The following is a 24,130-nucleotide window of genomic DNA, read 5'->3' on the forward strand; positions in this document are numbered from 1 at the left end:
TGCCATAAAAGTTTGTGAATAAAATGTATGGTTTTAAAAATCCTGTCAGAAATGCGGTAGAGTTAGCTTGTAGCAGCTAGCTGTGTTAGCATCTCCTGAAGAGGACAGAGGAGTGATGAAGGTCACTAAAGGATTTATTTGTGATAAAAACGATTTTATTGAAGTACCAATATTTTTTATATGATAGCAATGCTTTCAAAAATTACAACAAATTATAAAAAAGTAGTAAAAACATAATAAAAAAAAATACAAAAGCAAGACAATATTTTATAAATGTTTGGATGCTTAATTTTAATATTAAAATATTTGTCCATTTATATTTATGTACATCAGTTATGGTAAACACTGGTCATTTTATTAGGGACACCTGTACACCTACACATGTATGCAGTTCAGCACTGCAGTGTATAAACTCCTGCAGAAACTGGTCCAGATCTTCAGATCATTTTTACATCAAACATCAGAATGAAGAAAAGTCTGATCTCTGTAACATGGTCTTTAGTACCAGATGGGTTAGTTTAAGTTTTTCAGAAACTGCTGATCTCCTGCTGGAGACTGTAGAGATACACAGAGTGGTGCATTAAAACAAAAACACTGAGTGAGCGACGGTTCTGTGGGGAGAAACAGGAGCTGACAGGAAGTCTAGAATAACTCATGGTGATACTGGGTGAGCTAGAACCTAAACATCTGAGCTACCACTTTCTCTTTGAGGTTCCTTTAAGCATTGCTTGACCCTTTCTCCAGCTCATCCACTAAGTGAGGATGTTTCTCCTTTAGAATTTTATAAAATTCTGCTTTGACAGCTCTGTAGGTGAGGCATTTGGTGTACAAGATTCTCATTTTCTCCTGTGATGTAGCTGCTGCACTGATTGTACTGTAATTTTCACCATTAATCATTTGCTTGGATAGGAGACCATCTGCAATCTCCATTACTGAAGTAACTTTCTGTATCAGAATGTCTCTGTATTTATCCACAAAGTCAGCAGCTAAAAGACAGATGAACATTTTGATGTTTTGGTATAAATATGTAGATGAATTTGGGAAGAACAGCTGAAAGTGCTAAAGTTTTAGGATATTTTACCTGTTTTCTCCATTTGGAGTGAATTGGCTTCTTGGCTCGTGTAACCTGAAGTGATGAGATAAAGAGTGTAAACTTCAGTATAAATACACAGCTATGAGGAGAAGATAACATTAAGCTTTAAGAATATTTTGGAGTTTACAGCATCCCTGAGGGCGTTTACATAAACAGCTAAGGGTACATTTCTCCATGCCAGAAGGAAGTAGACTTCTGGTGTGTTATACTGGATTAATGTATTGAAATTAACTTTTAGATACCTGTAAGAAAGACCTGGCGAGACGCCCACACCTCCTCATCATGTTCATCCAAAAGTCCCAGTGTGAGTTCTTCAGCTTCATCAGAAAGTATCACCTCGAATGTGGGGTGATAGTTGGGGGCAGAGTCAAGCTCAAATATCTCAGTCTAAGGAACCCAAAGACGTGTGAACAGACTGCTCCAGAATGCAAACTAAAAACCAAACAGTCTGATTTCTCTACAAACGTGTGGAGTGGAGTTTACCTGCGGCTGACATTTATAATGCTCACAGCGTGGCCTGTATGGTTTTCTAGGGACCAGCTGACAAGTGGAACTGCTCTCAATGTACATGTTGTGCTGAAATTGATTCTGCACCTTAAGAATGGATATATTTAAATTAATTTCTAAATACCAGTTATTTTTAATTCTTGAAATAATTAAATACACGTATTAAAAACACGGTTAGGCATCGAGTGATTAATTAAAGCAGGTTACCTCTATAACTGGAACATTATGGGGCAATAAGTGCATGTGCAGCTTTCTCTTCTTTGTCCTTCCAGGGATTTCTTTGTAGAAGAGAAGGACCTGCGCCTTGATCGGTTTGTTCTCGAATAATATTTTCATTAGGAGTCCGTAGAGAGAGAGATTATTTATGTCTATGATCACATGTGTCTCTGTCACTTTCAGAGGTTGAATGATCTCCACATTCCCATCAGAGAAATGTGCCACAGCCAGTTCAGTCTGATTTTTATCTGCAGCACATGAACAAGAAAAAGCTGAGAAAGATCAACAATACCAGCATCGGCAGATAATCATGTACCCCTGGGTCAGTGTGAATAATGGATTGTGATTGGCTGGAAGTTTGACACAGATATTTTGTAATCAGTTCTAAATGTATGTGCTGCTTATAAATAACTATAACCATATTAACCTACTGATGCAGTTTCAGTCTGATGCAGAGGGAGACAGATATTGTACAGATAAACTTGGAGACAAACTTTCAAATAAGAAATATAAAGAAACAGCATCAGGAGTTAATACCAACAACTTGAGTAAATAACATTTATTATACCTCATGTAAATAAATGTTATCTTCTGGCACTACTTTCTCTCTTTATGTGATTCAGAGCAGCAGAATTATAAATGTAATAAGTGTTATATATAAAATGCGTAAGGAATTACATTAAGCGTTATTTTGTTAAAAGTTAGCGTTATTTTATTTAAGCATTCATTTTGAGTTATTTTGATCCATTCAGTCACTTTTGCTCTGTAAACATCAATAACAGATTTAACATGTCAATGATAAAAATTGATTATGGAATAGACGTTACACTGTTTTAATGCTCTCAGCTTCATTTCGAGCTGTTCTTCACTGCCATATTGTGCACTAACATCTTTTAACAACACAGACCTAGTCCTGGATTACTTATGATGAAGTTAAAGTTTATTTCTACACCATTTTACAATAGACATTGTCTCAGCAGCTTTACAGAATGTAAGAATTCTAGAATAAAAAATGTAAATATATATTTTGCCCCGATGAGCAAGTCTGGGGCAAAGACTCAAAGGGGGAACTCATTCTCATTTGGGTGATTATCAAAAGTGTGATTATAAATCATAAAAACAATACAACAGTTAGACTTTGATCTCAAATGACCTTACCAGAATTTATCTCACAGTGAGGGAGGTGCAGTTTACACATTGACCCCTCGGAGCAGTCGATATTGTACAGGGGTCCTGCAGGCTGCATCTGTCCAATGCCGTCTAACTGAACACTGCCCCAGGACACTATACTGTACAACACTTCAGCTTTCTCCTTCATCTCAAACACAAGGTTGGTGTATTTACACTGAAACTGTCCAGCACCAGAACAATGAAACCTGTAGAGCCAAAGATAAAAACCATTTAAGAAGTAAAATCTGGATTAGTTTTATGTTGTAACATCAGAAAATCACTTTTATGCCTTTAGCATATGTGCTACCTGTATCCACTGTTCCAGTCCTCATGGTGGTCTTTACCCAATTCGGGAGTAAACACGTCTGTTTCCCCTGAGTGCCCCTAGACAGATCAGATAGAACAATACACACATTTAAGATTAAAACACACCCCACACAGCTGTAAATGCTATAAAGAGCTCGCTATTAAAAAACATAACCTATAGATCTGCAGAATACATGAAATGTATAACAGCATTTATAAAGAAGGTGCAAAACTGTTTGACCAGGACAAAGTATGGTCTCATATATGTTGTGCATATTGTAACTAATCATGTAACTGATTAGGAACTGACTGTCTTCCTTTTCCAAAAACACTAAAGAGAGAAGAACCTTCCAGAAGAACAACTATCTCTGGAGCTTTTCACGAGGCAGGCCTGTATGGTAGCGTGTCTAGACTGAAGCCACTCCTCAGTAAAAGGCACATGACAATCTAAGAGTCTTTCAGGTGCCTTTAGGCAAACTCGAGGCAGGCCTTTACTGAGGAGTGGCTTCCATCTGGCCACTCTACCATACAGGCTAGACAGAGATAGTTGTTCTTCTGGAAGTTTCTCCTCTCTCTACAGAGAGTCACCTCCTTGACTAAAGCTCTTCTCCCCCGATCGCTAGGAAGAGTTCTGGTAGTTCCAAACATCTTCCATTTACAGATGATGGAGGCCAATGTGCTCATTGGGATCTTTAATGCTGCAAAAATGTTTCTGTCCCCTTCCCCAAATCTGTGCCTCGATACAATCCTGTCTCTGAGGTCTACAGACAATTCCTTGGACTTCATGGTTTGTGCTCTGAAATGCATTAACTGTGGGACTTCATATATTTACGTGTGTGCCGCCAAACCTGTCCAATCAATGGAATCAATCAATCAATGGAAAAAATTCAAGTTGTAGAAACATCTCAAGGATGATCAGTGGAAACAGGATGTACCTGATCTCAATTTAAAGTGTCTTGGCAAAGGCTGTGGATATTTATGTACATGTGATTTTTATTTTTCTTTCTTTTATTTTCATTTTTTTTAATAAAAGGCCTATGTGTCTGGAGATGTTACAATGTTAATGCGTAATTGCAGTTTTCTTAAAAACCCTCAATGATACAGAAATTACAAATACAAATTTGTGTTCAGCGTGTAAAAATCTAGTTGTTTCACCAATTATTGCAAAGGATTTAAAACTTTTTCAACTTTTAAAACTCTTCAGGACAGATTTCTCACAGATATTTATTTAAAGCATTTATAAATATTATGACCCTCTGAGAACAGCTAACAAGCATCCACTATCTCCTTTACATATTCCTAAACGTTATTAAACTGGTCTCCCCTCTCCTCCTGTAGCTGGATGCATTAGATAACCTCTTAAGCCCTATTCGGACGGGACTAGTTTTCCAAACAATGTTTGAATTAGAATTTTTTCAGCCGACGTCTGTCATTTTATGTATAGAATCGGACGGGACTAACATCTCCGTGTTTATAACGGAGGTTGGAGTGTCTGTGTTTTACATGTGGGCGTTGCACAAGACCACATGTCCAGGATGCATGGATTGCGTATGGTCATATGACAAAGCAGAAACTTGAATACCGGTGTGCTAGAGTTAGTACGGAAGTTCACGTTGACCAAAACACACAAGAAAACGCGTTTTGTAAAAAAACATTTTCGGCAATAGCCCTATTCGGACGGGACGTTTCACAGATGTACTTTGTGATTTTAATCCCGTCCTAATCTGCCATGTCTGTCTTTCTCTCACACAACCTCTGTAAAAATTCCAGAGCAAATTACCTACTGTTTTTCAGCAAACTCGGCAGTGCTATGAGAAATCTAATCCCGTCCAAATGCGAATGTCTGTGATTGCTGAAAATGTTTTTTACAAAACGCGTTTTCTTGTGTGTTTTGGTCAACATAGTGTTGTCATTTACATGGTTATTCTTTTGTTTACGTCACAGAACTTCGGCTGGTGTTTGTGTTTATATATTTCCGAATAACTTTCACATAAAAAAACATCTTGCTGGTAAAAAACAAATATGGCTGGTAGAATATAGTGTTACAAAACAACGCAATAAAAAAATAAAATAAAATACAATAAAATAAAAGGTGTCGTTGTGACATTCTGTTTTGCACCACCAATCATTTCAAACCTTTTATTTCCAGCCAGTAGCATTATGGAAACTAAATGATTGATGGAAAATGTAGAAAATGAATGCAGGATTCTAACAATATATGGGAGGATTTTAATCTCCACATGTGTGAGTCTTAGTTTTATTACTCTTTATAAACTCTTATTGGTCAAAGCAGCACACGTGCACACGAAGCAGGAAGTGACGCAGCTCTCGGTTCTGCTCAAACACCTGTTTATAGCGCATGCTAACTGGACTTCGTTTACAAAAAGAAAACAAAGAAAAAAATTTATAGTCAAAAAGTTGTTTTATCTGAGATTTGCACAAAGCAGCAATAAGGAAAATATTTAGGGGGATGGAGTAACAACAGCGACTGCATGGATGTGTGTGTGTGTGTGTGTGTGTGTGTGTGTGTGTGTGTATTGTTGAGATTGGCCGCACATCAATATGAATAGTCATGACTGTAAAACAAGAGCTTGTCTGCTACCTGGTCATCAATATGAGTACTTACTCAATATCAATATCAAACATGTAGAACAAAAGCCTTTAATGGTCAGTAGGTCATTTCTATGCAGACTGTATGAATAGAGTATGAATGACCACCTGAGTTTAGCAGGTGGCTCTCAAACAGGGGGAGGGAGAAAAGGATCAGACACAGTCTCAGATAAATGTTGTAGGAATCAAATTTTTCATGATATCTTCATAAATTGTGAAATATAAACTCAAGAGACATGTGGCTTTCAACCCAGTACTTTTCTGGATTGCTCCAGAACTGATTTCATGTATTTATATATGAAGAATGTTTTTTCAATGCATGACATTTATATTCAAGGTACTTCATCATCTATAACTTATTATCTTTTTGAGCAATATCAACTTTGAAATATAGCTGCAAGCAGCGATGGCGGGCCCTCGCACGTTTGTGTATCGCTGTACGGTGCCTCCCAGAAAACAATGCACGGTGGGCATCAAGTGGGTAAATATCAGTGGACTATTTTATGTTGTTACTGACCCATTTGGGGACTGTAGGTAAAAAAAAAACCACATTCTAGACAAACGGGGGCACTAGTGAGCCACTTAAGAGACACACCTTTGTCTGACCTTTTTTGTCCACACTTAACACCCGACAAATGTGATGTATGTGTCAAATTTCAAGGTAATCTAAGCACGCCAAAAGCCTTAAATATGCCTAAAATAAAAGTAAATTTTGACACGATGCCATGGGAACAGCGTTCGAGATATAAAAAATCCGTTTGCAATTTAGCATCTCCAATATCTCTGAGTCATGTTGGCCAAGTCTGGTCTCAATTGCATGAATCTCCTAGGAGGAGTATGTAAAAGTTCATCACATTCACTTTTGAAACCATCCAAAATGGCTGACTTCCTGTTGGGCGGAGCTCAAAGTTTTGAGGGCGAAAGTTGTTCGGGTCGATGAGATCTATATGCGTACCAACTCTCGAACATGTGCGTACATAATTGCCCGATCTGTGCGCCAATGTTTGTTTTTGCATTACAGGGGGCACTACAGAGCCCCCCTGCCACGCCCGTATTCCAGCCTTTGCCCGAGCCTAGTGGCGCACGACTCTGCCGTGTGTGCCAAATTTCAAGAGTTTTCGAGCATGCTAAGGGACCCCAATTGGCCAATGTGTGTAAAAAAAATAAAAAATATAGCTGCAAGCAGCGATGGCGGGCCCTCGCACATTTGTGTATCGCTATACGGTGCCCCCCAGAAAACAATGCACGGTGTGCAAGTGCATCAAGTGGGTAAATATCAGTGGACTATTTTATGTTGTTACTGACCCATTTGGGGACTGTAAGTAAAAGAAACCCCACATTTTAGACAAACAGGGGCGCTAGTGGGCCACTTAAGAGACACACCCTTGTCCGACCTTTTTGGACACACTTAACAGCCGACAAATGTGATGTATGTGTCAAATTTCAAGATAATCTAAGCACGCCAAAAGCCTTAAATATGCCTGAAATAAAAGTAAAGTTTGACGCGTTGCCATGGGAACAGCATTCGAGATATCAAAAATCACGTTGCAATTTATCATCTACAATGTCTCCGCATCATGTTGATTACGTTTGGTGTCAATCGCATAAATATCCTGGGAGGAGTATTTAAAAGGTCACCACATGCAACTCTAAAAAAATCCACCTTTTGTGACTGACACACTTCCTGGCGCCTGTTGGTGGCGCTATGTCCAAGATTCACAATAGGCACATCGATGCGATCGGAATCCTTAGCCGAACATACAAACCGCGTGTCATACAATTAGAAATTTTTTTGCTTTAGATATTAGACACTTCCTGTTTCTCTGAATTCGCCATAAATTTGTCGCCTCGCCATGGCAGCACCGTTCGAGATATCAAAAATCCCTTCACAATTTCGCAAGTGCAATGTCTCGGCATCATGTTCACCACTTCTGATGTCAATCGCATGAATTCCCTAGGAGGAGTATTTAAAAGTTCACCACATGCACTTTTGAAACCATCCAAAATGGCCGACTTCCTGTTGGGCAGAGCTAATAGGTTTGATTGTGAAAGTTGTTCGGGTCGATGAGGTCTATATGCCTACCAACTCTCGTTCATGTGCGTACATGTTTGCCTGATCTGTGCACCAATATTTGTTTTTGCATTACAGGGGGCGCTACAGAGCCCTATTGCCACGCCTATGTTCCAGCCTTTGAACGGTCCTAATGGCAGACGACTTTGACGTCTGTGCCAAATCTCCGGTGTTTTCGAGCATGTTAAGGCACACAAAGTACATGCCAAATGCTTAAATATGCCTGAAATAAAAGTAAAGTTTGACGCATTGCCATGGGAACGGTGTTCAAGATATCAAAAATCCCTTCACAATTTATCATCTACAATGTCTCGGCATCATGTTGACCACGTTTGGTGTCAATCGCATAAATATCCTGGAAGAAGTATTTAAAAGTTCACCACATGCAACTGTCCAAAAATCCACCTTTTGTGACTGACACACTTCCTGGCGCCTGTTGGTGGCGCTATGTCCGAGATTCACAATAGGTACATCGATGCGATCGGAATCCTTGGCTGAACATACACACCGCTTGTCGTCCGAATAAGACATTTTTTGCTTTAGATATTAAACACTTCCTGTTCTCCGAATTCGCCATAAATTTGTCGCCTCGCCACGGCAGCACAGTTCAAAATATCAAAAATCCCTTCACAATTTAGCAAGTGCAATGTCTCGGCATCATGTTCACCATGTTTGATGTTAATCGCATGAATTCCCTAGGAGGAGTATTTAAAAGTTCACCACAGCACTTATGAAAGCATCCAAAATGGCCGACTTCTTGTTGGGCGGAGCTAATAGGTTTGATTGTGAAAGTTGTTCAGGTCGATGAGATCTATATGCCTACCAACTCTCGTACATGTGCGTACATGTTTGCCCGATCTGTGCACCAATATATGTTTTTGCATTACAGGGGGCGCTACAGAGCCCTATTGCCACGCCTATGTTCCAGCCTTTGAACGGTCCTAATGGCAGACGACTTTGACGTCTGTGCCAAATCTCCGGTGTTTTCGAGCATGTTAAGGCACACAAAGTACATGCCAAATGCTTAAATATGCCTGAAATAAAAGTAAAGTTTGACACATTGCCATGGGAACGGTGTTCAAGATATCAAAAATCCCTTCACAATTTATCATCTACAATGTCTCGGCATCATGTTGACCACGTTTGGTGTCAATCGCATAAATATCCTGGAAGAAGTATTTAAAAGTTCACCACATGCAACTGTCCAAAAATCCACCTTTTGTGACTGACACACTTCCTGGCGCCTGTTGGTGGCGCTATGTCCGAGATTCACAATAGGTACATCGATGCGATCGGAATCCTTGGCTGAACATACACACCGCTTGTCGTCCGAATAAGACATTTTTTGCTTTAGATATTAAACACTTCCTGTTCTCCGACCGCCATAAATTTGTCGCCTCGCCATGGCAGCACCGTTCGAGATATCAAAAATCCCTTCGCAATTTAGCAAGTCCAATGTCTCGCCATCATGTTCACCACGTTTGATGTCAATCGCATGAATTTCCTAGGAGGAGTATTTAAAAGTTCACCGCATGCACTTATAAAACAAACCAAAATGGCTGACTTCCTGTTGGGCGTAGCTCATAGTTTAGAGGGCGAAAGTTGTTCGGTCAATGAGGTCTATATGCGTACCAACTCTCGTACATGTGCGAACATAATTGCCCGATCTGTGGACGAATGTTTGTTTTTGAATTACAGGGGGCGCTACAGAGCCCCCCTGCCACGCCTGTATACCAGCCTTTGTACGGCCCTAGTGACAAAGGACTCTGACGTGTGAGTTTTCGAGTATGTTAAGGGACCCCAAATGGCCAATGTGTGTAAAAAAATAAATAAATAAATAATAAATTCTAAGGAAAACAATAGGGCTTCGCACCTATGGTGCAGGCCATTCTGGCCTGCTCCTCGGTGATCGGGCCCTAATAAATTCTAACAAAAACTATAGGGCTTCGCACCTTTCAGCTCCTCGGTGATTGGGCCCTAATAATAGACAGTAAAGCTCAATGTGTCTTCTTTTCAAAGATTCTGTTGGGCGTAGCTCATAGTTTAGAGGGCGAAAGTTGTTCGGGTCAATGAGGTCTATATGCGTACCAACTCTCGTACATGTGCGTACATGTTTGCCCGATCTGTGCACCAATATTTGTTTTTGCATTACAGGGGGCGCTACAGAGCCCTATTGCCACGCCTATGTTCCAGCCTTTGAACGGTCCTAATGGCAGACGACTTTGACGTCTGTGCCAAATCTCCGGTGTTTTCGAGCATGTTAAGGCACACAAAGTACATGCCAAATGCTTAAATATGCCTGAAATAAAAGTAAAGTTTGACACATTGCCATGGGAACGGTGTTCAAGATATCAAAAATCCCTTCACAATTTATCATCTACAATGTCTCGGCATCATGTTGACCACGTTTGGTGTCAATCGCATAAATATCCTGGAAGAAGTATTTAAAAGTTCACCACATGCAACTGTCCAAAAATCCACCTTTTGTGACTGACACACTTCCTGGCGCCTGTTGGTGGCGCTATGTCCGAGATTCACAATAGGTACATCGATGCGATCGGAATCCTTGGCTGAACATACACACCGCTTGTCGTCCGAATAAGACATTTTTTGCTTTAGATATTAAACACTTCCTGTTCTCCAAATTCGCCATAAATTTGTCGCCTCGCCATGGCAGCACCGTTCGAGATATCAAAAATCCCTTCGCAATTTAGCAAGTCCAATGTCTCGCCATCATGTTCACCACGTTTGATGTCAATCGCATGAATTTCCTAGGAGGAGTATTTAAAAGTTCACCGCATGCACTTATAAAACAAACCAAAATGGCTGACTTCCTGTTGGGCGTAGCTCATAGTTTAGAGGGCGAAAGTTGTTCGGGTCAATGAGGTCTATATGCGTACCAACTCTCGTACATGTGCGAACATAATTGCCCGATCTGTGGACGAATGTTTGTTTTTGAATTACAGGGGGCGCTACAGAGCCCCCCTGCCACGCCTGTATACCAGCCTTTGTACGGCCCTAGTGACAAAGGACTCTGACGTGTGAGTTTTCGAGTATGTTAAGGGACCCCAAATGGCCAATGTGTGTAAAAAAATAAATAAATAAATAATAAATTCTAAGGAAAACAATAGGGCTTCGCACCTATGGTGCAGGCCATTCTGGCCTGCTCCTCGGTGATCGGGCCCTAATAAATTCTAACAAAAACTATAGGGCTTCGCACCTTTCAGCTCCTCGGTGATTGGGCCCTAATAATAGACAGTAAAGCTCAATGTGTCTTCTTTTCAAAGATTCTGTTGGGCGTAGCTCATAGTTTAGAGGCGAAAGTTGTTCGGGTCAATGAGGTCTATATGCGTACCAACTCTCGTACATGTGCGAACATAATTGCCCGATCTGTGGACGAATGTTTGTTTTTGAATTACAGGGGGCGCTACAGAGCCCCCCTGCCACGCCTGTATACCAGCCTTTGTACGGCCCTAGTGACAAAGGACTCTGACGTGTGAGTTTTCGAGTATGTTAAGGGACCCCAAATGGCCAATGTGTGTAAAAAAATAAATAAATAAATAATAAATTCTAAGGAAAACAATAGGGCTTCGCACCTATGGTGCAGGCCATTCTGGCCTGCTCCTCGGTGATCGGGCCCTAATAAATTCTAACAAAAACTATAGGGCTTCGCACCTTTCAGCTCCTCGGTGATTGGGCCCTAATAATAGACAGTAAAGCTCAATGTGTCTTCTTTTCAAAGATATTTAAATTGTGTTTAAAAAAAATTTAGCTGTCAGGGTGCGAGCGAAAACAGAAGGCGGGAGCCGGAATACAGCTCGCTCGGATTTTAATACCAGTGTGAGGGAGAGAGAGAGAGAGACATGAGCGCACACACACACGCACGCGCACACGAGCGCACACACACACACACAATCACAAGCATAAGCACACGGCAGTCCTACGGCTGAGAGAGTCCGAGGTGCGCTGGCTGACCCGAGATGCGCGGGGAGGTGACGCGCAGCCGGTACGGGATTGTGGAGTCCGAATGAAACGGCAAACAAATAACCCATACATTTAACCCATACAGCCGACGGAGGAGCTCTGGGGCGAGACGTCGCCATCGGAGGAGCTCTGGGGCGAGACGTCGCCATCGGAGGAGCTCGGAGGCGAGACGTCACCCTCGGAGTAGCTCGGGAGCGAGACGTCGCCTTCAGGGGAGCTCTGGGGCGAGACGTCGCCTTCAGGGGAGCTTTGGGGTGAGACGTCGCCGACAGAGGAGCTCGGGGGCGAGACGTCACCAAAGGAGGAGCTCTGGGGCGAGACGTCGCCAAAGGAGGAGCTCTGAAGCGAGACGTCGCCAACGGGGAAGCTCAGGAGAGAGACGTCGCCATCGGAGGAGCTCAGAGGTATGACGTCGCCATAGGATGAGTCGTGGGTTGCCATGCCACCGTGACAGGCGGATGGAGGTGATATGGCCTCCTTCTTGCGACCGGGCGGCGGCGCAACAGCCCTTTTGCGGCCGGGCGGCGGCACGATGACCCTCTTGTGACCGGGCAGCGGCACAGAATCCTTCTGGCGGCCAGGCGGCAGCACGATGTCTCTTTTGCGGCCTTGGGGCTGCACTGTGTGCTCTGTCCTGGAGATCCGGGAGCGGAACCAAGCTCACCTGGAGACCTTGGAGCGGAGAGGGGCTCTCGGGGACGCTGTGGAGAGGAGAGGAGCTCTCGGGGACGCTGTGGAGAGGAGAGGAGCTCTCGGGGACGCTGTGCAGCGGAGAGGAGCTCTCGGGGACGCTGTGCAGCGGAGAGGAGCTCTCGGGGACGCTGTGCAGCGGAGAGGAGCTCTCGGGGACTCTCTGGGATGGAGAGGAGCTTTCTGTGGAGACGGAGCGGAGCTGAGCTCTCCTGGAGGTCCTGGAGCGGAGCTGAGCTCTCACGGAGGTCTTGGAGCGGAGCTGAGCTCTCACGGTGGTCCTGGGGCGGAGCTGAGCTCTCACGGAGGTCTTAGGGCGGAGCTGAGCTCTCACGGAGGTCCTGGGCGGAGCTGAGCTTACCGGGATGTTCTGGGACAGAGAGGAGCTCACCAGGAGGTCCTGGGGCGGAGCTGCCCTCACCTGGAGGCCCTGGGGCAGAGCTGTGCTCTCTTGGAGGTCCTGGAGCAGGCTAAGGATCTCCTGGAGGCCCTGGGGCGGAGTGGAGCCATCCTGAAGGTCCTGGAGCAGGGCGGAGATCTCCTGGAGGTCCTGGGGTGAAGCGGAGCCATCTTGAATGGCCTGGTGCAGGGTCTGGAGCAGGGTGGAAATCCCCCGGCGGTCCTGGGGCAGAGCGGAGCTCTCTGGGAAACGCTGGTGCGGAACGGAGCTCTCAGTAGCAGGAGAGAGATGGTGGAGATGTCCGCGGTGACCATCCCTAGTTCCCTGGTGAGAAGCTGGATAAACCGGGTGCACGAGCTGAATTCGCCACCAGACGCGCTCCACAACTCATTGGCCAGAGAGAGGGATTCTCCAGACAGTAGAGAAATGTGGAGCGCGATCTTGTCTGCTTCAGTGGGGTAAGAGGATAAATCAAAGTCTATGTATTCACCGATGTTCCGTATAAATCTCCCCCACTCAGCCACCTTGCCGGAAAAGCGAGCCGGGAATTCCATCCTACCCTCCGGGGGGCGTGGCGCCGCCGCGCGTGCCTTTTTCCGAGCCGGCAAGGATAAATCGGCAGTGTGCTTCCGGGGTTTTCCAGAGGCGGAGCACGGCCGTCGTTTCATCGTGGCACAGCAAATCCTCCACCCGAGGTTTGGATCGCACCGGGACCACGGCAGCAACCCGATCATTTTTATTTATTTATTTATTTATTTTTCGTTATATCCTTTTCAGGAGATTCGTTATTTCAGGTCCGAATAAAACGGCAAACAGATAATCCAAACATTCAACGGCACATAAAGTCCAACACATACAATAACGAATGGGGATTGGGAGTGAATGAGGAGCTTATATAGAAGCAGGGTGGCATAGCACACTTTTATCAGGAACTGTTAACATTTATATTTAGATAATGCATTTTCAGCTGTGAGTCCCAAAAGCTGTGGTCGAAGGCTATCAGGTTAAAACCTTGATGCCATACAAATCCAGAAAGAGACTAGCACCCCCTATCTCTCAGAACTTACCTCACCCTGCACTGCACTAGGCTCCCTCTAATCCTCAACCACTGCTCAACTGGTCCCACCAACTCTCAGGGTAAAAACATGCTTCCAGACTTTGCTCTGTTCTGGCATTCAGGTGGTTGAATGAACTTTCATTTGATGTCAATACAGCTGAGTCTTGTGTCTTTCAGAATAGCTGCTCATTGTCAGGGAAAGGAAACAGAGTTATTTTTAAAGATGCTTACCTGTACAGGGTAAGGACTGTGTGTAGATGTTGTTCTAATGTGTACAAGTTCCTCAGTTGTCTTCTCAAAATGCTCTATTACCAAAAAGAAACAAAACACAGATATGTTTAATTCCTCAGTGACTTAAACTGTTACTCTTTACTAAAAATCTGAATCTGTAATTTTTGTATATTACAGTTTTTCTCAAGTGCTAAAACACAAAAGCCAATCCTCTAAACCAAATGACCAGTTGTCTAAACACATTTACTAAATCTAGCCATCATTTTCCAATATCATAAACACATTTCACATGAAGACACAATTCACAAAACACAATCCTCCGTTCTCATAAATCTTAACACATTTTTTTTGCTAAAACACAAGTTGCAAAAGAACTCTGCTCATATTCTCAAATGAAAGCTCATGTGATGCAAAATGCTTGCCACAGTCAGCAATATTTGAACACAATGAACACACCTGGCGTCATTCATTACACACAACAACTCAAAATTGAAGACACTTGTTGCTAATGCTGTGACCACATGTACAAATGCAAGTTCAGAGTGCACAGTTTGCTGAAGATTCCAAACAAACACAATGGATGAAGGCAGAGTCAGGGGAAGAGGAATTCAAATCAGAGGAGGGAGAAGAGCTGGCCATGGAAGAAGAGGAGCAGGCCAATGAGGAAGAGGAGTTCAAATCAGTGGAGGAAGAGGAGCAGGCCAATGAGGAAGAGGAGTTCAAATCAGAGGAGGAAGAGGAGCAGGCCAACGAGGAAGAGGAGTTCAAATCAGAGGAGGAAGAGGAGCAGGCCACCGAGGAAGAGGAGTTCAAATCAGAGGAGGAAGAGGAGCAGGCCAACAAGGGAGAGGAGAAGGTCCAGGAGGGAGAGCAAGACAACCTCGCACCATCATTACGGACGAGATGCGAGCAACAGTCATTGACCATGTCATTGTCCATGGCATGACAATGGCTGAAGCAGGACAACGAGTCCGTCCAAACCTGAGTAGGTTCACTGTGGCCACCATTATCAGGGCATTCAGACAACTAACAGGTATTGTACTGTATTGCTTTCTTTGTCACAATACAATTTTACAAGCCTGTGATAGTAGTCTATTGGTTTCAAATCAGTTGTTACTGTATTGTAAAACTGACAACACATGTTTCTTTCTTTAGAGTTGAAAGAATGGCACATAGAGGTGGGAGGGTTGCCATATTTACAGCGGCACAAGAAACCCTCATTGTGGATATGGCTCGTGAGAACAACCTCATCAGACTCCGGGAGATCAGAGACAAAGTCATTGCCGATAATGTCAACTTTGAGGGTTCCCTTTGAGCGCAATTCTGCGCGACACAAAGACCTACGTTACGAGAATGTGCAAGTAAGTATACATTCATGTTCACAGTACAGTTAGTGGACATACTGTGTTGCTCAGTGGCCTACATTACTTCTGGACAATACTGTGCTACCTGATTGACTGTTGTTCTGAACACCTGTGCACTTTCACATTTTCACAGAGGATATTACAGTCGGACACGATGGCCAGACCTCATGAGTACCTCTTCCTGGATGAGGCTGGCTTCAACCTGCAGAAACGAATGAAAAGAGGCCGTAACATCATTGGCCAAAGAGCCATCACTGAGGTTCCTGGCCAACAGGGGGGTAATATTACTCTTTAAACGGCCATGGGTTTCGAGGGGCTTGTCCACCAGCATGCTGTCCTGGTCTTACAACACCCAACGTCTCCTCACCTTCCTAGAGGAGCTAAAAGACATCCTCCTGGACCACCAACAACACCATCCTGGGCCCGCACATCAAATTTATGTGATCATTTGGGACAATGTATGCATCCACAAAACAAACTAAATCAGAGAGTGGTTCACCACCAACAGTAACCACTTTTTAAACGTCTGTCTGCCACCCTACTCCCCTTTCCTGAACCCTATAGAGGAGTTCTTCTCTTCATAGAGATGGAAGGTTTATGACAGACAACCATACACTAGAGAGAACCTCCTAAGGGCAATGGAGCTGGCCTGTGTTGACATCCCAGTGGAGGCCTTCCAAGGATGGATTCCCTATTCCAGGGCATTTTTCCCGCGGTGCCTGGCAAGAGACAATATAGCCTGCGATGTGGATGAGGTGATGTGGCCCGATGCAGCTCAGCGACATGTTGCCGCACAGTGAGTGTGGTGTGTGTGTGTGTGGTGTGAACAAAGTAAATAAAAAAAACTTCACACCCTGATCATGTTTTCAAGAGTACTGTTGTGTGCAATAGATTCTGTTTTTGCATTGAGTTGTGTTATAGTAGTGTACATGCAGAATTTACTATAGATTTATACTCTTCATATGAAACTCTCAAATCTAAATGCCTAATCCTCTGCAGAGATCTAAGAACATCCATTACTGTAAAGTTTCAAAAATATGCATTGGCAGTTATGAAACAAAGAACCTTTTCACAAATTGAGCATTGTGTTTTCAATTGTTTTGCTGTAGTGTGTAATGATGTGTATAGTGTTTACATTTTTGAAAGCTTCGAGCTGCTCTTTTGGTGTGAAAGTTTGAGTTTTGAAGTGAGAAGGTGTGGTTGTGTTTATGTAGCTTTAGAAAAGGGTGTTGTGTTTAGACATTGGGGAACATGGAGGAAACGTTTGTGAAATGTGTTTTAGCATTTGAGAAAAACTGTAAACAGAAAGAAATAATTAATGTAATCAGTGATTCAATGTATGAACATTTAATTATCACCCACCTGATGATGTACCTCGTAAATCGTCATACCTAAAAAGAGAATCAGTGTCAACTACAATTAATGGTTTAAGGTTTTTTTAGCAGGTGTGTCATGACCTGAGCATCTTTAACAAACAAGTGTTTATTTCAGATTGTTTAATGAATAACAGATCAGCACTGGTATACTCTGTATGTTCGTGGACACCTTAGTATAAGCTTTTTATGTGCTTTCTAAACATTCCATCCCATATTTACTCTCCATTTGCTGTTTTAATAAGCTCCATTCTTCAGGGAAGATGTTCTACTAGATTTGTGTGCTTGTGGAGATTTATGCTTGTTCAGGGTGTTGGTAAATTCAGGTACTGATATACGTGAGGTGAGAAAGCCTGGGGTGCAGTCAGCATTTTAATTCATTCCAAAGGTGTTCAATAGGATTGAGCATCAGAGCTCTATAGCAGGAGATCTTCCCCTCTAACCCATGTAAAACATGTCTTCATGAAGCTGGCTTTGTACACAGGGGCATTATTATGCTGGAACAGGTTTGGGTTTACTAGTTCAAGTGAAGGAAATTTTTCATTTCACTGCATCCAGATTAATCCTTTATAACTGTATGCCTCCAAATTTGTGCTAAACTTTGTGCTCTGTACACATCTTGTGTGTCTGTACTTGCCGGAGTTGTTGTTTTATTTGTCGCCGGAGATTTCAACCATGCAAATCTCAGGACTGTACTTCCTAAATTTTATCAGAATAAGGACTTTGCAACTAGAGGAGAAAACATGCTGGATGTTGTTTACAAAAACATCTGGGGCGCATACCAGGCGAAGCCCCGCCCCCACCTCTGGTACTCAGATCACATCTCTGTTATGCTGATCCCAGCATACAGACCACTCAGCAGGCATTCAAGACCAGATCAAAAGCAGGTGAGAACATGGCCACCAGGATCCATGCCTGCTCTCCAGGACTGCTTTGAATGCACTGATCATCGATGGATTCTCCGTGGAGATGGTCAAGAACACCAAATTCCTTGGTGTTCATCTGGCGAATAACCTTATCTTGTCACTCAACACCAGCTCCATCGCCAAGAAAGCCCAGCAGCATCTCTACTTCCTGAGAAGGCTGAGGAAAGCTCATCTCCCTCCCCCCATCATTTCGTATCACAAGACCCTACAGAGGATAGTGAGGACTGCTGAGAAGATCATCCGAGTCTCTCTCTCCTCTATCATGGACATTTACACCACACCATGTAGTAAATAACACTAATGTAGCAAATAACTCTAATGTAGCAAATAACACTAATGTAGTAAATAACACTGATGTAGTAAATAACACTGATGTAGTAAATAACGCTAATGTAGTACCGTATTTTTCGGACTATAAACCGCTACTTTTTTCCCACGTTTTGAACCCTGTGGCTTAAAAAACGAAGTGGCTAATTTATGAATTTTTCTTGGGTTTTTCCCGGTTTCACAAACTTCAAGCCAAAAAACTGAACCCCATAACATTAGACCAATGAAATTTCCGAACGGAAACGGAAAAAAAAAAGCGCACCTCACCTGTGTTCTGAGCTGCACGGCTTCGGGATAAAAAACTTTCATCGGGTGATTTTTAAATGCACGACGATGCCAAAAGATAAACTCCCGAGAGAAATAGTTGTGAAAGGAAAGAGAAAGACAGCGAACAATGACTTCCTTGGTAGGCTACTGTTTAGATACAAGCCGTTGTAACGCGTTGGGTAGTAGTAAATAACACTGATGTAGTAAATAACAAACACTTATATAGTAAATAACACTAATATAGTAAATAACACTAATTTAGTAAAGTAAATAACACTAATAAAATAAACGTTTATTCGTCCAACAGTGGGGAAATTTCTTTGTTACAGCAGCATGAAAAAATAAAAAATAAATGCAAATATATAAAAGAATAGACAATAGACATAATATAGTATACAAGTATATACACAACACAATGTATAAATACAAATGAGGAAAAATTACGTATTGCACGTATTGCACACAGGTAGTATTTTACACAGTAAAACAGTAATAACAGTAACTATTAGACCATTGAATAGTAATAACAGTGTGTATTATGGTTAATGGTTCACAGGGAGCAGCTTTGATTGTAAAGTCTAATAGCAGCAGGGAGAAAAGACCTTCTATAACGCTCCTTCAGACACTTAGGATGTAACAGTCTGTCACTGAAGGAGCTGCTCAACGAGTTAACAGTTTCATACAGGGGGTGAGAGGAGTTCTGCAGCAATGATGATAGTTTTGCTACCATCCTCCTTTCTCCCACCTCCTGTACAGTGTCCAGGGGAATCCCCAAGACTGAGCTGGCCTTCCTGATCAGCTTGTCCAGTCTCCTCCTGTCTGCAGTAAAGATGCTGCTGCCCTAGCAGACCACACCATAGAATATGGCTGAGGCCACCACAGAGTCAAAAAAGGTCTTCAGTAGCTCTCCCTGTACTCCAAAAAACCTTAGTCTCCTCAGCAGAAAGAGTCTGCTCTGCCCTTTCTTATAAATTGCCTCAGTGTTGTCTGTCCAGTCCAGTTTGTTGTTTAGGTGAACACCCAGGTATTTGTAAGAGTCCACTCTCACATTGTCCTTTCCCTGAATGTTTACCAATGGAAATGAAGTGTGTTTGCGTCTACTGAAATCCAGTTCTGGATGCAGCTCCGTTGGCACCAGTCCACAAAGTTCTGTATTAGTCCTCTGTACTCTCTGTCATCATCATTCGTGATCAGACCGACGATGGCAGAGTCATCAGAGAACTTCTGTAGGTGACATGTTGTTGAGCTAAACATGAAGTCTGCAGTGTAGATGGTGAAGAGAAACGGGGCTAGAACCGTTCCCTGCGGGGCTCCAGTGTTGCAGACAATCATGTTAGACTCACAGTCACGAGTCTTCACATACTGTGGTCGGGGTCTGGGAGGTAGTCCAGTATCCAGGCAGACAGATGATGGTTCACTCCCATGTACACTCAATTCAATTCAATTTATTTTTATTTGTATAGCGCTTTTAACAATGAACATTGTCTCAAAGCAGCTTTACACAGATAATGTGGTGATTAAACATAAATACGTTCTTTGTAAGTATGTTTGTCCCTGATGAGCAACTGTGGCAAGGAAAAACTCCCCGAGATGGCATAAGGAAGAAACCTTGAGAGGAACCAGACTCAAGAGGGAACCCATCCTCATCTGGGTTGCACCAAATGTCCATTTGAAGCAGATATACAATGTTGTGGGGTACAGTGATGATGATCAGAAGCAAACTGCACTCCCGAGTCAGTGCAGCAGACCGCCGACACCAACTACAGTCCAATCCGTCCTCAAAGCACCCGTTCTACTCCGGAATTAAGAGACCGTCCCGAGCTGCACAGAAGTGTGAAGATCCAAGGAGGAGAGGGGCAGGAACACTGGTCACTGGAGCCTCAGGAGCATGTTTAACTCGACCGAAGAGAGAGAGAGAGAGAGAGAGAGAGAGAGAGGGTGACGGGAAGAGAAGGATATGGATTATTAAGTGTAACTATTGGTGTACGAAAGTTAATGTCACTGTGCAGTTTGGACTCCGGCAAGACTCGCTATGGCAGCATAACTAAAAGGGAGAACCAGAAGGTAACACAGACATGAGGGATCTCTGGGATAAGAGGCGACCCACCACACCACCGTCAACAAACCTGAGTGAGCGTGTGAATGTGAGGGACGACAGCATACAAATATACCAGTTCACCAAACACTCTATCTCCATGTTCCCTCCAGATCTGTGCCTTTACCTAAGAGAAATCTACTGATAAAAGGCTTGACTAAATAAATACGTTTTCAACCTCGACTTGAACACTGAGACTGTGTCTGAGTCCCGAACACTGATTGGAAGGCTGTTCCATAACTGTGGGGCTTTATAAGAGAAAGATCTGCCCCCTGCTGTAGTCTTCATTATTTGAGGAACCAACAGATAGCCAGCACCTTTTGATCTAAGTAGGCGTGGAGGATCATACTGGTACAGAAGTTCACTCAGATACTGCGGTGCGAGACCATTGAGTGCTTTATACGTCAGTAGTAATATTTTATAGTCAATGCGAGATTTGATTGGGAGCCAGTGTAGACTGATTAAAACAGGGGTGATGTGGTCATATTTCCTAGATCTAGTGAGGACCCTTGCTGCTGCATTCTGGACTAACTGAAGCTTATTGATGCACTTACTCGCACACCCAGACAGTAAAGCGTTACAGTAGTCTAATCTAGAAGTAACAAAAGCATGAACCAGTTTTTCTGCATCCTGTAACGACATCATATTTCTAATTTTAGCAATATTTCTAAGGTGAAAGAAGGCGATTCTGGTGATATTATTCACGTGAGACTCAAAGGAAAGACTCGGGTCAATAATCACACCAAGGTCTTTGACAGCCGTACATGCTGAAACAGAAACACCATCCAGAGATGCTACGTAATCGGAAAGTTTACTTCTAGCTGCATGTGGTCCTAGTAAAAGTACTTCCGTCTTATCTGAGTTGAGCAGAAGTAAGTTATTAAGCATCCACTGTCTAATGTCCTTTACACACTTCTCAACATTGTTAAGCTGATCTCTCTCATCTGGCTTTGCTGAAATATACAGCTGTGTGTCATCAGCATAGCAATACACCATCTTATCCCTCAGGAGCACAGGTTGGATGGTGTTAAAAACACTAGAGAAGTCAAAAAACATGACTCTCACAGTGCTCCCAGCCTTTTCCAGGTGTGAAGTAGCCCGATTTAGGAGGAAGATGACTGCGTCTTCCACGCCAATGCCAGGTTGGTAGGCAAACTGAAGTGGATCCATTGATGGGCTTACCAGAGGTCGGAGATGAGTGAGCACCAGCCTCTCCAATGTCTTCATCAGATAGGAGGTCAGTGCTACTGGTCGGTAGTCCCCAAAGTCTTTTGGGCGTGACGTCTTTGGAACAGGCAGGATGTTTTCCAAAGCTGTGGCACCTTCCCCAGCTTCAGGTTTAGGTCAAAAATGTACAGCAATATGCCGCACAGCTGGTCTGCACAGGTCTTTAGTAGCCTGGAGCTGGTGCCGCCTGGGCCCGCAGCCTTCCTCGCTTTGATCTTCCTGAGCTCCATTCTCACCTGGGCTTCTGTAAGGGGCAGTGTGTATTGGTTGAAGTGTTGACTGGAGGGAATCAGCAGGGGGGGAAGTTAGGTGTGTTGTGAAATGACTGTGAGCTGATAGCAGTGCAGAGAGAGGTGGGGCTGGAGATGCTTGCTGTGGAAGCAGAGAAGGGGGAGTGCAGCAGGGGGGACTGTATGGGGGCAGGGGAGGGTAGCCGATCAAATCTGTTAAAGAATAGATTCAGATCAATTACCCACTGCTGGTCACCCTCAGCCTGAGAGCTGGGTTCCTTATGACCAGTGATTGTCTTGAGCCCCTTCCACACACCTCTGACATTGTTCTGCTGAAACAATAGGAGCGTGGCTGTGAACAGAGTTTCCAGACGCGACTGTAAACAAAGTCCAAAAAAGCAGTAAAAGTAGAGCAAACTCGGTGGCTTTGTTTATGTCCATTGTGCAGTTTCCAAATTTACACGCATACACTTAGAAAGAAAAAGACACAAAGTGCCGGAACACTATAAAATAAATAAAAAAACACAAACTTAACGGGAGCTGCTGCAACAGGCTGCCACTTGGGCGGCGCCTTGGGCGGCCAACATGTCTGCGGTTAATGTAGTAAATAACAGTAATGTAGTAAATAACGCTGATGTAGTAAATAACGCTGATGTAGTTGTTAGTGTTAAAACGGTTTTCACACTGTTTCACACACATCCCTTTGTTTGTTCAGTGTCTATAGAATATTTACTATGTTAGTATGTAAGGTAAACAGGGAGTCTTATCTGGGCTCACACATCTCCGGCTAGTATATCCTCTTATCTAAACAGGAAACAACTTTAGGTCAGCTTTCTTTTCTCTGTGTGTATATATACGTTCTGCTGCCTGCAATAAACTGAAGAGGAAGCATTTGCTGTGTGCGGTGTGATTCTTCCCTGAATTCAGAAAGGCCTACGGGCATCGCAGATCGTATGGAAAACCTCTCCAAGAATTAAGTTTCGTTTGGGCATGATAAAAATCTAACAGTAGTAAATAACACTAATCATTACATCAGTTTCAGTGTTTATATAAAACAGATTATTACTCACTCCAGTGTCTGTAGTTTGCAATGTTTATTATCCTTCAGATCAGAGAGAAACTTCACTCCTGAGTCTCCTAATTTATTCCTAAACAGATCCAGTTTTCTCAGGTGTGAGGGGTTTTATCTCAGAGCTGAAGCGAGAGCAGCACAGCCTTCATCTGATACTTCACACTCATACAACCTGCAGATACACAATGACACACACTTCACTCTCTCAGTTTCTACACATTACACATCCTGTGTGTTCTTTCTACTAGAAACAGAGAGAAAAGGAGAGGTGGGGAGAGAGAGAGAGAGGGGGGGGGAACGGAGAGAGAGAGTTTTCAAAACAACTTTATTCATTCATGAAAACAAATACACCTTATAAGTTTAAAACTTCAACAACCCCTTAATAAACTTAACACATACCACTTTCATCTCTGCACAACCACACGAAACAACCTCCCCTAAACCCACCACCCAGTAAAAAACAGTGTTAAAAGATAACGCTCCTATCAAACTGCAGATGGCTTCCTTATAGCCCCACTTCTCCAAAAACTCTCCAGATCGTTGATTAACCTATAAAACTTAAAATCAATCAGGACACGACTTTTCACCACATTTTTTAAAACCAACTCTACTCTTTGCCCCTCTCTACCATCCAAGCTTATTTGCCTTGTAATATAAATGTATCTTTTAGCCTGTCAAATCAAAAAGTTCAACAACTGACCCTTGCTCCTTTGGGATGCACTATAATATGGACCGACAATAAAGCTTTGAAGAGAGAATATCTCACCGAAATTCGGAAAGGTTCGTTTAAGTACCACAAATAGCTCCTTCAACCTTAAGCACTCCAAAAAGCAGTGAAAAATCGTCTCCCTTTTGTTACAAAAAGGACATTTATCTGATACATCAGGATTAATAACATTCAAAAAAAGCATTAA

The 24,130-nt window shown here is 43.1% G+C and overlaps 3 protein-coding genes across 3 annotated transcripts in view; 2 read left to right on the forward strand and 1 right to left on the reverse strand.

Moving 5' to 3' along the window:
• Positions 1–24,130, forward strand: part of LOC124377359 (NACHT, LRR and PYD domains-containing protein 12-like) — an 839,056-nt gene that overhangs the window by 376,840 nt on the left and 438,086 nt on the right. The gene's annotated exons all lie outside the window — the stretch shown is intronic.
• On the reverse strand, positions 20–22,741 carry LOC124376794 (NACHT, LRR and PYD domains-containing protein 1b allele 2-like). The gene is made up of 10 exons (XM_046836071.1): positions 22,387–22,741; positions 17,062–17,090; positions 14,336–14,409; positions 3,294–3,370; positions 2,975–3,192; positions 1,808–2,064; positions 1,577–1,687; positions 1,336–1,480; positions 1,082–1,126; positions 20–986 (listed from the first exon to the last, which is right to left on the reverse strand). The coding sequence occupies exons 1-10, from the start codon at positions 22,467–22,469 to the stop codon at positions 718–720; spliced, it is 1,308 nt and encodes a 435-aa protein (XP_046692027.1). The 5' UTR covers positions 22,470–22,741; the 3' UTR covers positions 20–717.
• LOC124376840 (cilia- and flagella-associated protein 251-like) lies at positions 14,418–17,052 on the forward strand. Its single transcript, XM_046836134.1, has 2 exons — positions 14,418–15,696; positions 15,833–17,052. Exon 1 carries the CDS (start codon positions 14,865–14,867, stop codon positions 15,279–15,281), a length of 417 nt encoding a protein of 138 aa, XP_046692090.1. The 5' UTR covers positions 14,418–14,864; the 3' UTR covers positions 15,282–15,696; positions 15,833–17,052.

This window comes from Silurus meridionalis, chromosome 23 (assembly GCF_014805685.1).
Source record: "Silurus meridionalis isolate SWU-2019-XX chromosome 23, ASM1480568v1, whole genome shotgun sequence".
In the NCBI taxonomy this organism is placed as follows: domain Eukaryota; kingdom Metazoa; phylum Chordata; class Actinopteri; order Siluriformes; family Siluridae; genus Silurus; species Silurus meridionalis.